The sequence below is a fragment of the Oryzias latipes genome, chromosome 10 (assembly GCF_002234675.1).
Source record: "Oryzias latipes chromosome 10, ASM223467v1".
In the NCBI taxonomy this organism is placed as follows: domain Eukaryota; kingdom Metazoa; phylum Chordata; class Actinopteri; order Beloniformes; family Adrianichthyidae; genus Oryzias; species Oryzias latipes.
The window spans coordinates 27949475-27968507 of record NC_019868.2 but is presented as its reverse complement, the minus strand read 5'-3'; the positions used below and the strand labels follow the sequence as shown (position 1 = coordinate 27968507).

At 39.4% G+C, this 19033-nt stretch overlaps 1 protein-coding gene and 1 long non-coding RNA gene across 4 annotated transcripts in view; one reads left to right on the top strand and one right to left on the bottom strand.

Moving 5' to 3' along the window:
* The window catches only part of LOC101172174 (complexin-1), a 53115-nt gene extending 47562 nt beyond the window's left edge, over positions 1-5553 (top strand). For both annotated transcript variants that reach the window (XM_004073605.4, XM_004073606.4), the window contains exon 4: positions 1678-5553. In XM_004073605.4, coding sequence (XP_004073653.1) covers positions 1678-1875 — 198 coding nt within the window. In that variant the 3' untranslated portion in view covers positions 1876-5553. The remainder of the gene's footprint in view (positions 1-1677) is intronic.
* LOC110015789 overlaps positions 1-19033 on the bottom strand; it is a 154217-nt gene that overhangs the window by 60551 nt on the left and 74633 nt on the right. The gene's annotated exons all lie outside the window — the stretch shown is intronic.

Below are 19033 nucleotides of genomic sequence, written 5' to 3'. Positions count from 1 at the left end.
CAAAATGGAACATCCAATGAAAGAACCACTACAACAACAGAACAATCCAGTTCAGTGCGGTAATTCAATCAAGCATTGATTTGAAACACAAACAAAAGGATCTATAAATTCTATCACAGTTATGCTGCGTTCACATTGATTCGTGCATCAAATGTGCGTCCTACAAAATCGCTGCTGAAGCCTGTCCAGAAAGTGGGAGGAGCTTCTGTCCAAAGTTTTTAGCCTCATCGCTGCATGGTAGACACGGATGATACGTATGTTTAGAGCAGGTTTATTGATGTTGAAGAGCTCTAGAAAAGCATCGGCAGTCACGTCTCTGTGTTTGGGTTCATGAGATCATTCATAGACTCTACCAGTGCGGTAGAGCTTCATCGTCTACTGCAGGAGCGGCGTCTGAATGACAGTACTTCCGTCTCTCTGTGGCCCAGTTTGACGCCTTGCTCTCCCGCATAAGTCAGAGGAGGAAAGAACGAAAGTAAAATTAGAGGGACATGAAAGTTCAGGAAGAGAATGATCAGATTTTCCTTCATGTTGGTTTTGGACTCCACCCACTGATGACATCATCAACATGTCACGGGTGAAATCTGAGTCCCTGATTGGTTGACGGTAAAACTTCACCAAAGTTCAGATATTTGAACTTTGGATGCCTGAAATGCACTGCTGCCACACGCATGACCTCTGGGTGCATCTGTACGTTAACTTCAAATTACAAATGGACGCCCTTGTTGTGCAAATTGCAATGGGTGAGCAAAACATCAGACAATAAAAAGTTTGTGCTTGTTGAATGTTATCCTGGAAGATTTTTTTTTTAGTAACACTGTTCAGAAAAGCCTAAAGAATTCTCATTTATCAGATTTATCCGTGTGCCGTAGCCAGAAAATGGCAATGACGGGAAAGATGGTCATTTAGCTGGAGGTAAACATAACTGTCATCTCCATGCAGCCACTCCTACAGGCAGAGATATTTCCACTGCTTCCATTCACTTCCCTTAAAATATTTATCAAACCAGAATTCCATTAACGCGAGTCTGGCACAACACTAAACGGGTCACAGAGGAGTCCAGATGGGTGTCTGCTGCTCTGCCTGCAGAACGGGCATTACTCAAACAGCTGACCTTTCGGTGATCTGAAACCCTGCAGATCTACAGAAAACACTTCTACAGACACCAGCAGGGAAAAGCTGCAGAATTTTCTTCGGCTATTTCAACCACTAGCTGCATCATTTTAGCACAATTCTGAAAAATATATCATATTTTGTTTACAGTTTGATTTAGTACTCAAACAGGGCTAATCCCACAAACTTAGCCCTGCTGCTTTTACAAAGGCAAGCCTTTCAGGGTGATAAAGACAATTTCCCCCCAAAAAACAGTTTCTGATGCCTTTTCCAAACTTATGAATGATAGGCCCAAAAGGTTGTAAGAATATTCATTCATGCATAAATATTTTAAAAAGCTAAACAAAACAAGACAAGGTACTTGAAAGAACACTTGCATTTTTATATCTGGTTTATCTACAATGAAATATCAATGATTTTTATCATATAAAAAATAAAGGATCTATGATCGAAAACCAAAAGATGAAACCAAAAGTCACTAAAAGTTTTATACTGTAAAAGGTTGATACCCTTCGAGGATCATAATTGAACAGACTTCAAGTTGATTTAATGTTGCATTTGCAGTATGGCATTAAGAAGAAGGAGGAGAAAGAGGCGGAGGCAGCAGCTGCGATGGAGCAGGCCTCCGAGGGAAGCCTTACCCGTCCGAAAAAGGCCGTTCCCACCGGCTGTGGCGATGAGGAGGAGGAGGAGGAAAGCATCGTGGATACGGTCATGAAGTTCCTCCCAGCCCCTCTCATGGATATGTTCAATAAAAAGTAATAGTGGCTCAGCTGAAATGTGGTTTAACTTCCTGCAGCGTCCTTCTAATTAATGCTGTTACAGCCTGTCCTGCCCCACCCTTTAGCCACATCTATCTTCACCACTTTCAACCCAAGGTGTCTTCTGGGTAGCGTGCCATTATCTTGTCTTAAAGCTAAGAAGAGTGATTCGAACTGTTAAGAGCACCGTGATAGAAACCATTTTCCAGGGCTCATCCATCATCCACCCTTTTGTTTGTAAATAGCCTTGGTTGTACAAAAAAAGAGAGACCTATATCTATGAGTGAAATATGATATATAGCAAGATGACCAAGAGTATAAGCCATATTTTTCAAGAAATTTTCCAAATCATATCAAAATTTGATTGAGTTTTACTTTTAAGTTCTTGCTGATATTTGATACATGCCGTGTATATATAAGCAATTTTTGGTTTTCATGGTGAAGATTCAACTCATTCTGTCCCTCATTTATTCACGGAGAATGTAAATCCTCAACTATACGTTTCAAACAAGCTGTGTAAACCAGAACCTGGAGGAATTTGTCGGTAATTAAATATTTTTGTTGGTTTATTTGGGGTTTTTACTCTTTTGCATGTAGTTTATGGTTGTGAAGTGATGTGGACAGATTTTGTTCCGGTAAATCCGAATACATTGATATTTGAGGCAATAACTGGATCTCCATTTTTATTTAAAACAACAATCCGCCCGACGTGTTCAGCGTGTCCAGAAAGTTCTTCCATGGAGAAAACCTCCATCTGTTAATCACCTCCTAAAGTCACAGCTTTTAAAGTCCAATGGCGTCATTATTTTTTTAGATGTTAAAAAACTTAAAGAAAACACACAACTTGTGTTGTGAACACACATTCTATGTGAACAGACAGTGACGATAGTGCAATATATTCTGAAAAATATGAGGTTGTCCTGTGTGCGTTAGTTTGACTGATGGGAGTTGAAACTTAAATCAGCAATACCAGACAATCTTCATAATTGTGTGTCAAAATTTACTCTTTATTGTGTTGGTAATTGTCAAAAACACAGATTGGTCCACGTGTTCTTTTCAAAGCAGGCAGAACATCTCAACTAAAACTAAACAAAAACCTGGATTTTGTTCTCGTCACAAATGGATTTTCACGGCGACTTTGCCAACGTCGCAAATCCGACCATTTCTTTTTCTTAGAGTCAAAAACTGACATGGCACAAATTGAAGAATGTTGAAGACGTAAGAACAACTTTCTTCAGAATCATTACACAAGAATCATGTCAAACATTCCAGATTTTTCTGACATTCCACACCAGCTCCAGCTGGTTCTACTGACTCACGCAGCAGACAATGACAGTGGGCCTCGGCTAATGCCTTGTTCTTCTCCAATTAGCCTACACTGGAGCTGTCCCTTCAACCGTTTACGCAATTAACGTAATTCTAACAGAATCTGAAGCGCCAGAATCAGTGGGTTTACATTTGCGTAAACACTTTACTACTGTTAAGTGTTTCATATCAGCGCAAATCAGATTTAACGCAAATACCGGGATTCCAAAAACCTAAAGCATTAGAATCAGTCGGTTTACGTTGATCATATAAACACTTTACTACCAGAAAGTGTTGCATTGCAGCTGATTTTCGCTGCATCAGAATCCACTGGAATTACGTTAAAGCTCTGGTGTTAAAGGATTAAACCAATGGGTGACACCACCATTTGTGACAACACTAATGCTAACATTGTTTGGTTGCCGTGTGCACAGGACGGATACAGGACCATTAATGTTCTGTTATTAGCAATGAGTTAGCTCCTTTTGCGATTGAACGTGTTGGCTGATGTTCTTGTAATCCGCCTGCTGCAATTGACTCTCGCAAAACTATTTCACCACTCTCACTGTTTTTAGCTAAGCGCCGATTTTGGAACTGTTTTCCAGCGCAGTCAATAGGAGAAATTTAGCTTCTCTGTGTGTTTGTGAGTTCTATAAAACGCTAATGATGGTGTTTAAAAAAAATAAAAAGGATCAAAAAGGATCAAATGTGTAAAGCACATTTACTGGATTTTGTGTAGTTTTAATGTACCGGTAGGTCATACTTGTAAACTGCCTTTGCTAGCCTCTGTATTTGCAGATAGTTAGCAACCAGTAGTTATCCGATTCATCCATTGTCAGAGTAGTTCTATAATCAAACCAAAGAATAGGGCTGGTATTATTAGACTTCGTCAACTGATTTTAGTCACATCACCCATTCATACTTTACTTTAAAATTCTCAGGTATTCAAGCTTTATGCTTTGGTTAGACGTTAACCATTGTTCGCCTTTGCTGAGAGTAGAATAGGGTTTTAGTCTATATTAACTCGACTTTCTCATTTTTAGCATCTTATTTAGCCAATGCATGTCTTTTGATTAGCCCTGGAAAATTCTAGAAACACCGATTACTGCCCATGAAAAGGACTCCCAAGCAACACAACCTGAAAGCATCGTATCTCACTGGGCTGAGACTGTTTTTGATAAATTACAGTTTCCTCAAGGACGTTTTAAAAATGCTTTTTAAAGATTTGTAGGGATACTTCATTTGCTCACACCCATTGTAGGGCAAAAATTCTATTATAGTTTTTAACAAGATGAAAACAAGTTTTTGAGCAAAAGACGTTTCAAAATGTGATCAATTCAATCAAAGTTGTCGAAGGTTTCTTAAACTTATTATAAATGTGTACTTAATGAAATTTCCGTGGATCAAACAGTGATAGAAGTTTAAGAAAAATTGAAGGTTAACTCTTGACTTGGCAACCTTTTAAATACAGAATTTTCTATTTTAAGTTGTTCAAATCTTTTTAGATGTTTGTTTGTCCAACACTCCAGAGTAATTCCAAGTTTTAAAATAATAAAGTTTATCAGTTCAGGAGTTTCCTGTGTTTGTCTGCAGCCCAGTGAGACACCGGCTTTAAATCACAATCGTGTTCCAATGGAGGCCTTTCAAACTTGTTTACTCTGAAATCCGATCATGTTTACGTGGAATCCACCCACTTCAACCATCCGAAATGCTTTCGTCAATACCATGTAGATGCTACATGATTGCATTCTGATGGTTATGACATTACTGCCCAACCTAACTGCCCAAGTCACAAGTGATCACTACTTCGTATAGTCCAGTGCCAGAAATGTCCTGCCATCTAAAGTCAACCCTTTTTGCCACTTACACGGCCAAGAACAGGTTTTAGAAAACACACTGAAATATGAAAAAGAAAAAAAAAAACTAGAAGAAATCTTTGATGTGACTTGAATGTAGCCGTCTGATGTTTCCTCTGTCTCTCTCTGTTCTCTACGTGTTAGGATGCTTACTCTGGTGCACTGTATTTCTTCCGTTGTCTGTAGTCAGTCCTGTTTTCTGTCCTCTGGTGTTTAATATTTTTGAGGAAAAAAACAAACATTGTTCATTTGACACATTTTTTTTCTACGGCAAAATCTCTTCAACTCGTGCCCCTTCTTCTCTCTTTCTATCTCCTATTTGTTGACGAAAAATGTATGCATGCTTATGCTGTGTGACGTAGGCAAGGTTGTCGATATAACCGTTTTGTGTCCTCTGTGTGTGTGTTTCAGAGCTCTGTTAGCCTCACTGCATGCCATTTTAGACAAATATTTCAGTCTGTAACCTTCTTGAAAAAATGGAATCACCGCACACTAAGAATAAAGTGATTTCATATGATTTTTCATCGTCTTGCGTTTCTGCATTTACACCATTTGGCAGCAAGCTCGTCTGCCTCCGTGTCAAACACATATTGAAGCAATGGGCGAGGCCATGTGAATTTTATTTTTGGAAAACTATCTGCCGCTGATGTGCTGGAGTTATCTTGCAGTCAGTATCATCCCATTGCATGACGTTCTCTGGGAAAGACTGTAAACCCTGTTACTGCTTCTGTCAGTCAACCCTGTTCTGCATCTCAAACATGACTGTTGTGCTTTTATATTTTAGCTTTTATTTTACTCTTAAAGGAATCGCAACATCTCTTCAATAAAATCAAAAAGGGCTGCAAACAGAATGCACTGTGTTGTTCAAGTCACGACTGGATGGAGATGCAACTTTATCACAAAGTATTTCGACGAAGTCCAAACCCCATCTCAACTTTAACAGCTGAACTGGAGAGAAGGCCCATACCAACGCCTACCTAAACGATCTGCAACTAAAACGTCAATACATCAGTTTGGATTCCTGCATTAAATAAATACACTTTTATAGTATATAGGATCAAGTAAATGTAAAACACACTGATAATTTTCAAAGCTTTAGAATTTTTCTTGAATAATTTATATCTCCATTAAGACAAATCAATTATTTTTGGTCAACTGTAATAATTGGTTGGACAGGGTTGTTCACATTTCCATAAATTTGATTTTGCTGACAGGTTGCACGTTGGTGCTTCTCGCTACAGAAAAACTCGGCTTCAGTTTGTTCTTCACCGGTTTGTGCTCAACGTGCTAAATTTAGGAAAACTTTGAAGGAATTAACTGCTGATCAAATCTAAACTTCCCAAAAGTGGACTTGGAGAATAAACTCGTGAAAAGAAAATTACTTGAAGATATTGTCATTAATATGGGGCTTTTGATCTTTACTAAAATAGTTCTCTGATTTACCTATTACTAACAACTTGTACATTTTTTTGTGGTTGCTGACTTTCATGTATTTCATTATGGCATATTTATGGTCGAAATCCTTTGAGAAAGAAACACGTTTTTTTTCTATTTTTGTTTTTTTCTCTGCAAACACACTGAACGTTTGCTCAAACTCACCAAACTGTTAACATAGGACTGACAAAAACTCCAATATTCTGACAATGATAACATTTTATCTGTCAATCACAGCAGTTTCAGGCCGATGCTGCTGCTATAAAAACATGGATTAACATGTTTGGCATTTCATGATATGGAAATGTCTTGAAGTTGAGTCTTTCACCGCCCGCACAAGCGGCTTCGTCATCAAACGGATGCAAGCCACTTGGATGAATGGTTAAACATTTTAAGAAAGAAGATTTTAAGTACATACAATTGTTTATGTACTAATAATTTAAAAACTACACAATAAGAGTACGAATATATGTCAGCAGATACTTAAGTATTAAGAGATGAGGCGTTTTATTACAAAATCAGAAAGCAGTGACTGTCATTTTTCATGCTCTGCTGTAAACCATGCAATGGGGGGAGCATGGCATTTCTAAAGCGCTGTTGGCTCCATGGGCAGCGCTCCAGAAGCACATGCTACAGGAAAACACTTCTGCCTCAGTGGGCTTGGATCCATCGGGCGGGAACTGCAGAGGCACGCGGGGCGATCTGGGCCTCAATGAACACTCCAGTGGGCCTGAGTGGTCTTCTGCCGGGGACCGTGGGGCAAGTAGCGACTTTCTGATGACAGACAGAATTAGCGCTCAGTGTGTTGAAACACGCATGTGAAGAGGATGTTCGATTGGCCGTTCTACATGTCAATCAAGTCATGTACTTTTCTGGAAGGACTTTGATTCGCTGACGGATTTTTATTTTATTTTTTCTTTGTTATCTATCTTTGCTGGCCTGCGATCTACGCTTGTGTCCTTGAAGATCGACCGGTCGATCGTGATCGATGTAATGAGCACCCCTGACCTACAGTTACAGCAAACCATAAAGGAGGACCTTTTCAGCTTAAACAAACAGGATAACAAAAGAAAGCTTTCCTTTTACAGTAAGTGTTGACACAAAACATCAAAAATGTGTATTTTATAAAACACTTTCACTTTTATCTCTATAGGGTTGTCCTTAGGGTTGTGCCGATGGACGATACCATCGTCCATCGTGATGGGTGACTGACATCCCGATGGAGAGACACCATCGTGATGCCACGCCCCCGCCACGCTGCGAGTCGACACCATAAGCCGCGGTTACATGTGAATAATATCTTGACCGGATCAATGGTCGGATTAGAATCCAAACGTGTACATGGTTCCAGAAAAATGTTTTCAGAATATAAAAAACGTTCACATGGCTCACACTTTTGGTCGGAATAAATCATTCGCACATGCGCAGTAGGGTTTGAAAAACCGGAAGCGGATATCAGTTCCGCCGAGCGGCTATTTTTTTCTCAAACTTTATTGGATGTAACAATTCAATACAAAACAATGTTGCCGGGCGGCTTTATACATTGATATATCAGCTCTGTAACAAGACGATCTTCTAAACGTGCTTTTAATAATGTTACGATTATTATGAAACGCCTCTTCGCTCATCGTTTTAATTTTAATCCGTGTGGTCATTGCTTTTTCTGTTGAAAAACGGAGCCGGAAAGAAGCCAGAATTAGCAGTATGCTAACACGGGCTAACAACATTAGCTTTGGGTGGTGCTGCAATCTGCATCTTGGCTGCATTTAAACATGTGGGAATAACATCAGCCTTTATTTAGTCGGGACACGACTGGAAACACAAATCCACGTGATTGTTTGAACGATTTCTAAGGACTGAGCGGCCTTTCTGCTTTGAAGCTCACACCGCCCCAAAGCGCTGTGTGTGTGCTCACGATCCTCTGCTCAGACACACAGTTTTAGACCCGGTTCTGAGTTCGGTAGCCCGTTCCCCTAGAGCTGCGGAACGGATCGCAGTTCTAAATCTCCCACATACCGCTCATGTAACAAAGCACCCCCCCCCCCCTTCCCCTCAAACACAAAGCTGTAAGTCCGCGCTCCGCCGGTCCACTTGACTAGTTAAGTGCGGGAGCGGACTACTTCTTTTCTAGTTTGTTTGTTACTTTTTTTGTTAAAGTTATTTCCCTCAGTACTGCGGATGAGTCATTAGTTGGGAAATAAAATAAATAAAGTAATAAAGTAAAATAACGAAGGTCCTAGGTACATTTAGCCCAAAATCATAAATGTCCTTTCATTAAACATGCAGACATGCCGTCTAATTCATACCATCCAATATAGCATTTTAATAAAATCCATAGATTTGTGCAGAAAAGATCCTTCATTACACTAATGAGTTTCCTAATTCATCACACAACTTGGTGTCATGCTGCTGCTCTTCAAAAGCACATGTGGTTTGCTAATCCAGGGGGGTCCAAAATCTTTTTCCCTGCCTGCTGTACCAGATGTTGACTGATTAATGCTCTACACTCAGACACCCTCAACCACACTCTAACTGCACATTTAAAAGAGTTAAGAAAACTAAGTACCGTTCATCTTAATTCCTACAAAGAATTTCAACCAACTTAACACAACCAACATTTCTACAAAATCACATGCAAAACCTCTACTTTTTAAGATTCAAAACATCTTCATCAAATGTTGCTTTCAGAATTCTACACTGTAAAAACCTCACGATGACTGACAGCTGGTGGAGGATAAATAAAACACTTAAACGTCAGAATTGTCCTCTATGGAATGCAATGATACGGGAAACAGTGACATTTTCTGCAGTTTATCAAACATAAAAGGACTCGTCCTTCACCAGCAAAGTTTGGCAATTCCCAAATTTAGCCAAATGCATGAACGAACACATCCTATTTTGATGAGTTTGTTGTTGAATTTGGCAGTTTTTGTATGAACAAAAAAAGTCATAGTGTTATGTTCAGCACCAACGGGCTCCAGGTTGTTCTGTGTTCTTTTCATTTTACTGGAAAACACTGATGTGCAATCAGATTGCACTGACAAACTGGAACTGGTTCTAAGCTTTTATTTCCTTTGAATCTAATAGGAACAGCTGCACCTCTGCTTTAGTTAACCTTTTTTGATCTAATGTATTATCAAGCAGGAGACAGTATTTAACACTTAACATTGTTATTCAAATTAAACGTGGGATGCTTCAGCTTAATTCAAATGCAGCTGACAAGCATTTTCTAAATCTTGTTTTTAATCATTGCTAAGCAAACCTCAGTTGTTTTACATGTTTAATGGAAAACCTAGCATTTAGCCTCTAACTTAGCACTGCCACATTTTTTAGTACTGCTCAGCTTCTTCTAATTATGGCCTGTAGGAACCATAATAGAGGTGGCACAGGTGAAGCGCAGCGTCATCAACCAGGTTGTGGGTGTGTCACTCGGGGTGTGTGTGGCACGAAGTTTGAAAGGTGCTCACTTACTCGCTGGCGAAGCATTAGAATGGATGAGGAAGCTGGGTGAGCCGCGGTGATCACATGATTTGTTGACCGCGTTACTTGATCGCGTCACTTGTGTGGTTTGGAAGTATGTCACTGCTGGAATATTTAATTTATCAATCGTTTGGACTGTATTGATTGGAAACCTGCAGAAGAAAATAAATACAACGCAGCCAGGCAGACGTTTGGGACTTTTCATTGGAACGTGCGTCGGACAAAGAAGCCGCAGCTTAGCCCACGGCGGCCCTCAACGCTGTTTGGCCGCAACATTAAAGTCAACAAATTGTGACTCTCAGAGACATTGATCGGTGGAATTATTACCCTGGAGTTTATGGAGATCATTCGATCGCTTTTGGAATTGGAAACTACAGGATGTGCGACGTGATTGAAGCCGCAGCTTAGCCCACGGCGGCCCTCAACGCTGTTTAGCCGCAACATGGCCCGCAGCAGCAGTCACTGACTGCAAGGACCATATTGTAACTGCACCTAGAGTCGAACACTCAAAAGGTTCAAAACGTAAAAAAAACGTGTCAAAACGGCAAAAAAAAATCAGGTCAAAAGTCGCCCAAAGCACAAAACGACATCACAATTGTGTAACACAACAAAAATACACACTAACACGCACAACACCAACGCAAAAACGTCATATATAAACGTAATTATAAAACGGTATAAAGCCAAAAAGACGTGCCCAGCACCTAGTAAAAGACAGGCTGCATTGAAATACATAGGAAATCCTAACTGCAGAAACTTCTATATTGTTTCTGCTTTGTTTCACTATTTTATTACGTTTTTTACGGATGATTTGAGCGAAAATTTGACCCCCGCCACATACTCGAAAAGTCACCAAAATTGGCACACACCTAAGATAAATTGAAAATGAATTTTCGGCAAAGAGAACTTCATCCCCCCAAAGTTGATGACACCACAGCGAACGTTCCCGTAAAAAATATGAATGGGCCGAAAATCGCTTATGGAGCCAAAACATTTTTTTTTTTCAAAATACAGGTACGAAACCAAAACATGCGTGTTGGAAATATCCCAAAGAAGTTTTTAAATCATTATGGGATGGCCACACGGCCTACGGTTTGGCTGCCAATTTGTGGCAAACTCTGGGAATTGGCGATTTTCACGATTTTTGACAACATAAGAAAACGACACTTGTGTTTGAGCAATTTTCACGTAAACGCACACACATGCCGCCACCTCAAATTTTCAACCACCAAAGAAGTTTTGTTGACCTTTGACCTTGGGAAGAGGCAGCCATCTTGATTTTTCCGAAAAAAGCACCTTTAGTACCAGATCCAAAGGAAAACTCGTCCTAGGGATTTTTATCGATCCTCTTGAAACTTGTCGGTCATCAATGGCAAGCTACTGTGGACAAAATGTTAGAATTAGAAGTAATAGATTTTGAACGGCCTGCGCGTGGTGAATTCGCAACTGATGCAATCTTAGCTAGCTCGCACAATTTTTATCGGAATGTCGTGAAAATGAAATATGTGATTCTCTGGCCCACGCTGAACAAAACGATGTAACATACGACAAGATCGATACAGGAATGTGGCCGTGGTAAACAAAAACGATAAAAAAACTAAAAATTCGGAATGCTTTTTTTTTTTTTTTTTTTTTTTTTTTAGAATCGGCAAACCACACAAGCATGTCGGGGATATCCAAACAAAGTTTTGAAATCATTACGTGATGGCAAACGGCCTATTGTTTGTCTGCCATTTTGTGCCAAAATCTGCATTTCGCAATTTTTTTAAAATATTTAACAAGCGTGCAGCAGCGTTCTGCACCAGCTGGAGACGGGACAAAAGGTAGGCGGTGAGGCCGATGAGGGCGGTGAGGGCAGTTAGGGCGGCGGTTGTACTTAGAGTTGGGCGTGGAAGGCGGGTTGCGTCTGCGGGCCAAACAACGCCGCTTGCGGCTTTAATTTTCCTTTCTTTTTTCGTCTTCCCACTTTAAGCTTCTTAAGGTCTTCACTTTACATTAACATCTGCTACATGTAGTTATTTTTGCATTACTAATTTCTCCTGTTTCCATTTTCTTCACCGGTTTAGCATTTTTTGGCTGATAAAATACATGAGACTTAAATTTCATCAGTACTTCAGTGAAGATGGTGAAAACAGGGCAACACGTCTTTGTTTTAATTGCTTTTATTTGTTTTATGGGTCTTTAAGGATGGATTTATCCCCCATGATGGCGTGCACTTTTACTCTCCATACAGAGGTTCATTCTTTATGGTTTCATAAAATTGGGGGTGTTGGGGTAAACACGGAGGTGCAGTGTATTTCCCTGACACACTCCTCATGTCAAGGGACGCTTTTAACTGGAGGACCTCAGAGTGCAGAGCCATGACGGCAGAGGATGTTAATAGCGGCAACCCTCTTTGCTCCTTTTGCTGCAGAACTAAAACACCTCTGATGGTTTCACTGTCTTGCTTCTTTTTCCACCACTTCAGGCTGTTGAGCACGCACCACAGTCTGCGCTCCTCAAGGCTCCCAGCAGGAAATGGAGGTATAAATCAATTCCATTAGTATTCATGCTCCAAGGCTGCCTTTTCAAACCAAGCTGCCTTTGTGCTCTCTAAACAGCACTCTGGCTGCAGGAGAGATGCAGCTCTACTGGTTTCCTGTGCAAATGCAGCAGTCACTGTCAATTAAATGCTCTCCACTGGGCCCCCTCATACCCCGGTCATTACACACACAGGCTGGAACCGCATTTTATGTTCTTTTAATTTATTCATTGGCAAGTGTGAGCAGAAAGGAGAGTATTTATGAAAACACCGACATGCTAGCTGTTAGCACTCTCTGTGCTAAAGTTACCACCTCCCTATGCGTAATTCCGTTCAGAAAGACATGCTTGAATCAAAACTACTTCAGGTGGTTTTAAAATGAAGCAAAGCCCAAGTCTGAAAAAGAGTAGGGCTAAAGCAGCCTGTGTGTTTTTTGCCCACCTGTTGTTTAGCTGCGGAGCAAAGATTTCACAAAAGAACTCAGGGCGAACGAAAGAAAATCTCAACTTTAAGAAATTTGTTCAATTGAAGGGTGAAAACCCAACACATTAGGTTTTAAATCTAACACTGGAGCTGTTGACAGTGGGACCTAAATAACACGTGCTCTTTGAACTACCATAACTCTTCAACTGTTTACAAAATTAACATAATTGCAACTGACTTTGAAGCAGAGAAAAGCGCTTTGCGTTAATTTTGGAGAAACAGGCGGTTCATGCTACTGTACAGTTTTTTACTTTACTACTTTAATATTTTAAAGTTTGCTACTGTACACTTTACTACTGTAAAGTTTGGCACAACCGACAATGTTTAGTGTGTCACAAAGTACTAAACTTCCCACTTTTAGTACGTGAGACGTTTAGTACTTTCCACATACTTCCCACATCAGCGCAAAGATCGTTTTTTCTTTATCAGAATCACATTAATTGCATGAATGGTCAAAGAGTTACAGTAGTTCAAAGAGTGTCTACAATGAAGCTAAAGCTCTGGTGTTAACGATTAAGGTTCAAGGGGTGTACACAAAGCAAAGAAGATCGGGAAAACATTTTCTGCACTTTTGAAAATTGATCATCTTTCTCTTTAGGGGTAGAACTGAGTTCAGTCCTGACAGCTAACTGCTAAACCAAAGACAAGCTCTTTGACATCTCGTCCATCACAGCTGCTCAGAAGAAGGTATAACAGATGTGTTTAATGAATATAAATGAAGAAGAAGAAAGTCTTACTGACCTATATCATCAAATGTCATGGGAGCAACTTTTTCATCCATGCTAATGATAATGAGAGGCATTGTGAATTATAAAGCATTCAATTCTAGCCCGGCAGTCCAAGGGGAGAATCTTCCATTTCACTGTATCCAGAAAAAGCAGAAGACAAATGGGTTGCAAAGGATTTTAAAAAGTCCAGTAAAGAGCAATCTTGACCTCAATTAGTGAGCGTGTATCCTCTGGGTGTAAAGCGTGAGATAGTCTGTAATGACCGCACATCCACACCCTCTAATCTAGTGCAGATCCCTGCAGTATAAATGGAAACCTTCGCCTCTCCACAAATAGAAAACACAGACTGGGAGAAATAATTCTGCACGATTCTCCATGTGGACCTGAAGGAGGTAAACAAGATATTTTGTTCCATCTATAAATACTGCTGTGCTTCAATAGCTTTTCCTTCCGGGAAGCTGCCACGCTGTTGTTATGCGCTCAGTCTCCCATTACCTTTCTCTGAAGCAAGAAGAACTGTCACCGGAAAATCAGGTGTGGAGCAGAAAGAACCGGAGAGGTTCAGGACTGTTGCTTGAGGTTATTGTCTCAGACAGTTTGGTCGATGGAATTTTGGTTTTATTGCTCCGTTTCTTTTCGGGTTTTGTCTTCGTGTACTTGAGCAATTCTGTTCTGCCTAAGCTGTCAAGCTTGATTTTCACGGTCAGAGATCATTCCACCTTTTCCTGAAGGTGTTCCTGTTGTAACAATAACTGCTGTAAACTACAGATGCAGCCTGAAATTTTCAGTTATTTCTAAATAACTCATATGTAACAAATAGGTTGGGAAATGTCAAGCGTCGCAACACACGAGACATGTCCATTGGGTTGAACAGGAAACTTGTCCAAATTTAAAGTTCTAAAAACGTAAACATATATTTGTGGTGGTTAACTAGTTCTTGCATTATAAAACCTTTATCTAATCAGCCGATTCAAGTTGATTACGGCAGTAACAGCTACGGAATGACAAAGAATATGTTATTTAGGTGTAATGGCCGACATCTCTGGTGTTAAAGGGTTAAATGCTAATGATAGCCAATAATGGAACAGCACGTTAGTACATAATTGCAACTTTCTTGCACATTTTTTTTTTACTTTTTTTGTTAGCTTGGACTATAAACTTGTAGTTGAATAAGGTTTTGTTTTATTCATATTAGGCCTGCACAATATATCGCAGATTTATCGTTATGGCGACATCAAGCTGTGCAATACCCAAATCACAAAAGACGGAGAAAATTGCAATAAATGGTTACAATAAATGTGCTAAAACAATCTTATGGCAGTTTGAAGTATTTAACTAATCAAATAAATCCATTTATGCATTTGACCAATTGGATGGAGCCCTTGACGTTGACAAATCGGATGGATCCCTTTTATGTTAGATGTTCGCCTCCTATGTAGACATTGGTCATTTGTAGTATCATTTTTATACTGTTGCAATTAAATGGAAATGATGTTTTTGGTTGTTTTGCTATTTGTTAATTTACCACAAGTTATATCGTCATCGCAGTATTGATCACTAATATCGCATATAGCAAATTTTCCTCATATTGTGCAGCCCTAATTCATATGTTGAAATTATATGAAGGAACAATCTTATTTTTTAAACATTTTTACAAATATCTGTCACAATTTGGTTGCCCATAAACCACTGCAGTGAAAAGATGAGGATTTGGGTTTGTTTTGCAACGACAAAATTGCACAACATGAAAGCAGCTAAGTTCAACGTAAACCTGACTCAAAGCAACTGTAAGGTTATCCAGTGGACTGTTGTAGAATATGGTCTGCACCAGTGGTTTTGTTGTCTTGGTACCTCCAGATGGTTCTAGCTTGTTAACCAGAAGTTTGTGTTTTTGAGAACTTCCTAAATTTAATTCAGTTCAACTTTATTTATATAGCCCAATCTTACAACAGTAGTTGCCTCAATGGGCTTCATACCATAAAGAAAAATGTTCTTGTGACGTACTGGTCTGTTAAAGCATAGCTTCCCATAAAAACCCTCTGTAATAAAGTTGGAGACCACTAATGTCTATGAAGGAAAAATTACCTCAGCCGTGAAAAAGAAGAGAATCATTTGAGAGTAACTCAGTCACTCCAAAAAGTATTAGTGTGACATCACGAGAGTTTTTTCTGACAAGATGAATGAAATTATGGAAAGAATGGTCCAAAATTCCTCCATAGATGTTAGAGGAATAAAAAGACAAAAGAATGAATATGTCTTTGTAATGCTAGCATATAAGAAAAAAAGGTTTCCTGGGACACTAACGTTATGGCTAATACATTTTTTTTGGTCATTTAAGTAATTTTCAGATTAAAAATGTGTCACAGACCAGACAAGTAACATCCGTCCTGCTGATGTTGATAGATTTTACACAAGATTGACTTGTCTCTGCACTCTATAAAATAAGATAAGATAAGATAGACTTCATTATTCCCACGATGGGGAAATTCTTTTTGTCCGCTGTAGCAAAAAAGACATCCAAAACAGCAAAGTGAAATAGATCCAAAAGTAAAGTAAAGTGATCAGTAAAGTAAAACAACCAAAATTTTTCAGGTTAAACAGCACAACATTATAAACGAACGGAAACGAAACAGGAACGAAATGCACTAATCGTTTGCATGATTGAATGAAAGAAATATTTCACACTAGTTGGTTTAAAGGCATAAGTATGCGTGTGTGAACACTATCTGTTTTGTGTACATGTTGACTTTTGGACGTTTTTGCAGCTAGCAGGTGTGTTGATAACATTTAAGTGTGTGTACAGGCCCCGCCCTTTTTGTACTACATTTGAACCGTACCGTAATGATAAACAACCAGTAAACCTGTCTGCTCTATGCTGCTTCATGGTCTTATCCCCCCCTCCTATTATCACCCTCCTACCCCCGCCCCCCCCCAACATCCCTCTCTCTTCTTCCCTTCTTTCCTTTTCCGTCCGGTCCAACACCAAAGATTTTCAAACATGATTGACTGAAGATTAATAACCCCTCTTGTTAAAGTAAAATATGTCCAACACAAGAGGCCCTCAGTTCTCATCTGCCTGCCCAGCTGTTAAAGTTAAAAAAATAAAAAATAAAAAAAAGGAACGGAAGAACATCTGCAACTTGTACGACAAAGTAAATTAAATAAGACAAAATAAGTGAATAAGTAAAAGTACACACTGATGGTCACAGTGTTTGTGCTTTGGTCATAGAGCAATAGAGCAGAGGTTGGTCACCAACATTACCTACGTGTTTTCCTCATCAGACACACCTTCATATAAGGCTTCCAACACGTATCAGACTCTAGCACTTTCTTCAAGCCTGCACTTGTCTCAAGTATCCTCCCCAGATCAGATGCTGTAGTACAGCATATCAGTGACTGCACTCCCTAGATTGATCTGGATTAACGTCTGCTGTGCCACAAAACTGAATATCTCAGGAAATGTTGTAACAGGATGAAATGCTAAGGGCCCAATGTAAATTTTGACCGCGGCAGCCAGTGGTTTATCCCTTGTGCTATCCTATGACCCCCCCCTCACATTGACGTGTTCTCCCTACCATGACAAAGGTGGATAAAGGTGGAAAGATTTCATGTAATCCATGGACACCAGTGACGATCACAAATCATTGAAGAAAAAAGGTTCAGACCACTGTCTAGTGGTTCTAGATGACCCAACTCCCAATGGTAAAGTGCCTAGGATGGCACAAGGGTTAATGTAAATCACCCCTTAGCAGTGAATCCACTGAATAGAATGTGAAGGGAAAAGGAAAGGATGCAAGTTCAAGATAAGTGTTGCACAGGCGCATCTTAAGAGCGCACTCAAAGCATCTGGGACCAATCTTTAGCTGAATCTGTGGGTCCGCCCCCTTTTCGTCTTATCTGAGCCCGAGCGTCTGTTTGATCCATCCAGAAAACCAATTACTTACAGCAGGCAACCTAATTGTTTCAAATTTAATTTAAGACGTCCATTGTTCCACTGTCAAGAGAGGCGCTTCAAGCAAATGGTGTGCTTTGAAATTGAAATGCCGGTTCTTTTATAGCAGGAACCGCTGCATGTTTTTCACACAGTGAGAAATAAAAGTGGTTATTTTGTGTTTAGCTATGCTAAAAGAGACAGTCAGTCATAAACTAGGACAGTCCATTTATAATTAGCAAACAACTTTTTCCATCACAAGATGAAAGTGGGGCTTTCCTTTGGCACACTTCATATCTGTGACGCCATGTGTGTGAAGCTGTGGTTAAAAAGGACATGATAAGGTAGGAAACCTGGCAGGATGATCTTCTCTGGGATTTCTGACCCAGAATATAAGAAAAAAAGACAAAAATATGATATGGAACGTTATATGAGCGTCAGCGTAGAGGGATCAACTGGGTTAGGTTGGGCTCAATAGTTTGAAGAAACAGGAAACCTTAATGCCCCAAAATAAAAGAAAGTAAACAAAGATTAAAGCTAAAAGAACTGCTAAGGAAAAATAAAAAAAGGAAAAATAAAAAAAAATTAAAGACAATAAACCAGAGTTGAGCTAATCATGTGGGACAGCAGAACACTAATGCTTGAACAAATATATTTTTTAAAAGGTCACATTATGCTGTTTGAAGACTCTAAGAGGGATTCCACGATTCTATAGAAAGTGTATGTTACACACTGGATGGATACTCACAGCAGGGTTTAGCGATAACCCTCAACATTTTCCCTGCCAAATGGGAAATTTGCTCGCAATTGGCGACCAGGGAGTGTTAATTTCGGGGTAAATCTTTGGGGCGAATGAAAAAATTTTAAAGGCCCATTAACATTTTAATTGAAGCCACATTTTACTAGAGGTGGAACTAGGGATGGATATCATCAAGGTTTTAACGGTACTACTACTACTCTCATTGAAACTGCTTATCGATCCGGGATTTTAACGATACTCTTATCGATACTTTTTGAGGACGAAAAATAAATACATAAATTACAAATTAAGAACATAAAGTGTTTTATTTCCCCATTATGCAACAACATTGTTTTTTTGACAAGACATTTTAATTTATACAGTTTTCCAACTTGAACAGTGAAATACATGAAAAAATAAATTTTTTAAAGAAAAACAAACAGCAATGTTTTGACATACTGCGGTCATGATGTAAACATGAAACAAATTAAATAAACTGTTCACTCTAAAATAAAATACTGTTGCATAGGGTAACATGGTGGAGTATGCAGGTAGATTGCAGAATGTCGCACGTTCCTTTTTTTTTTTTTTTTTTTAAGTTCTTGAGCGCGCGATGCGGTTATTACTGTTCTTCTTCACTCCGTAACACCAAACATGAACTTGCACCCCCAACACACTTGTG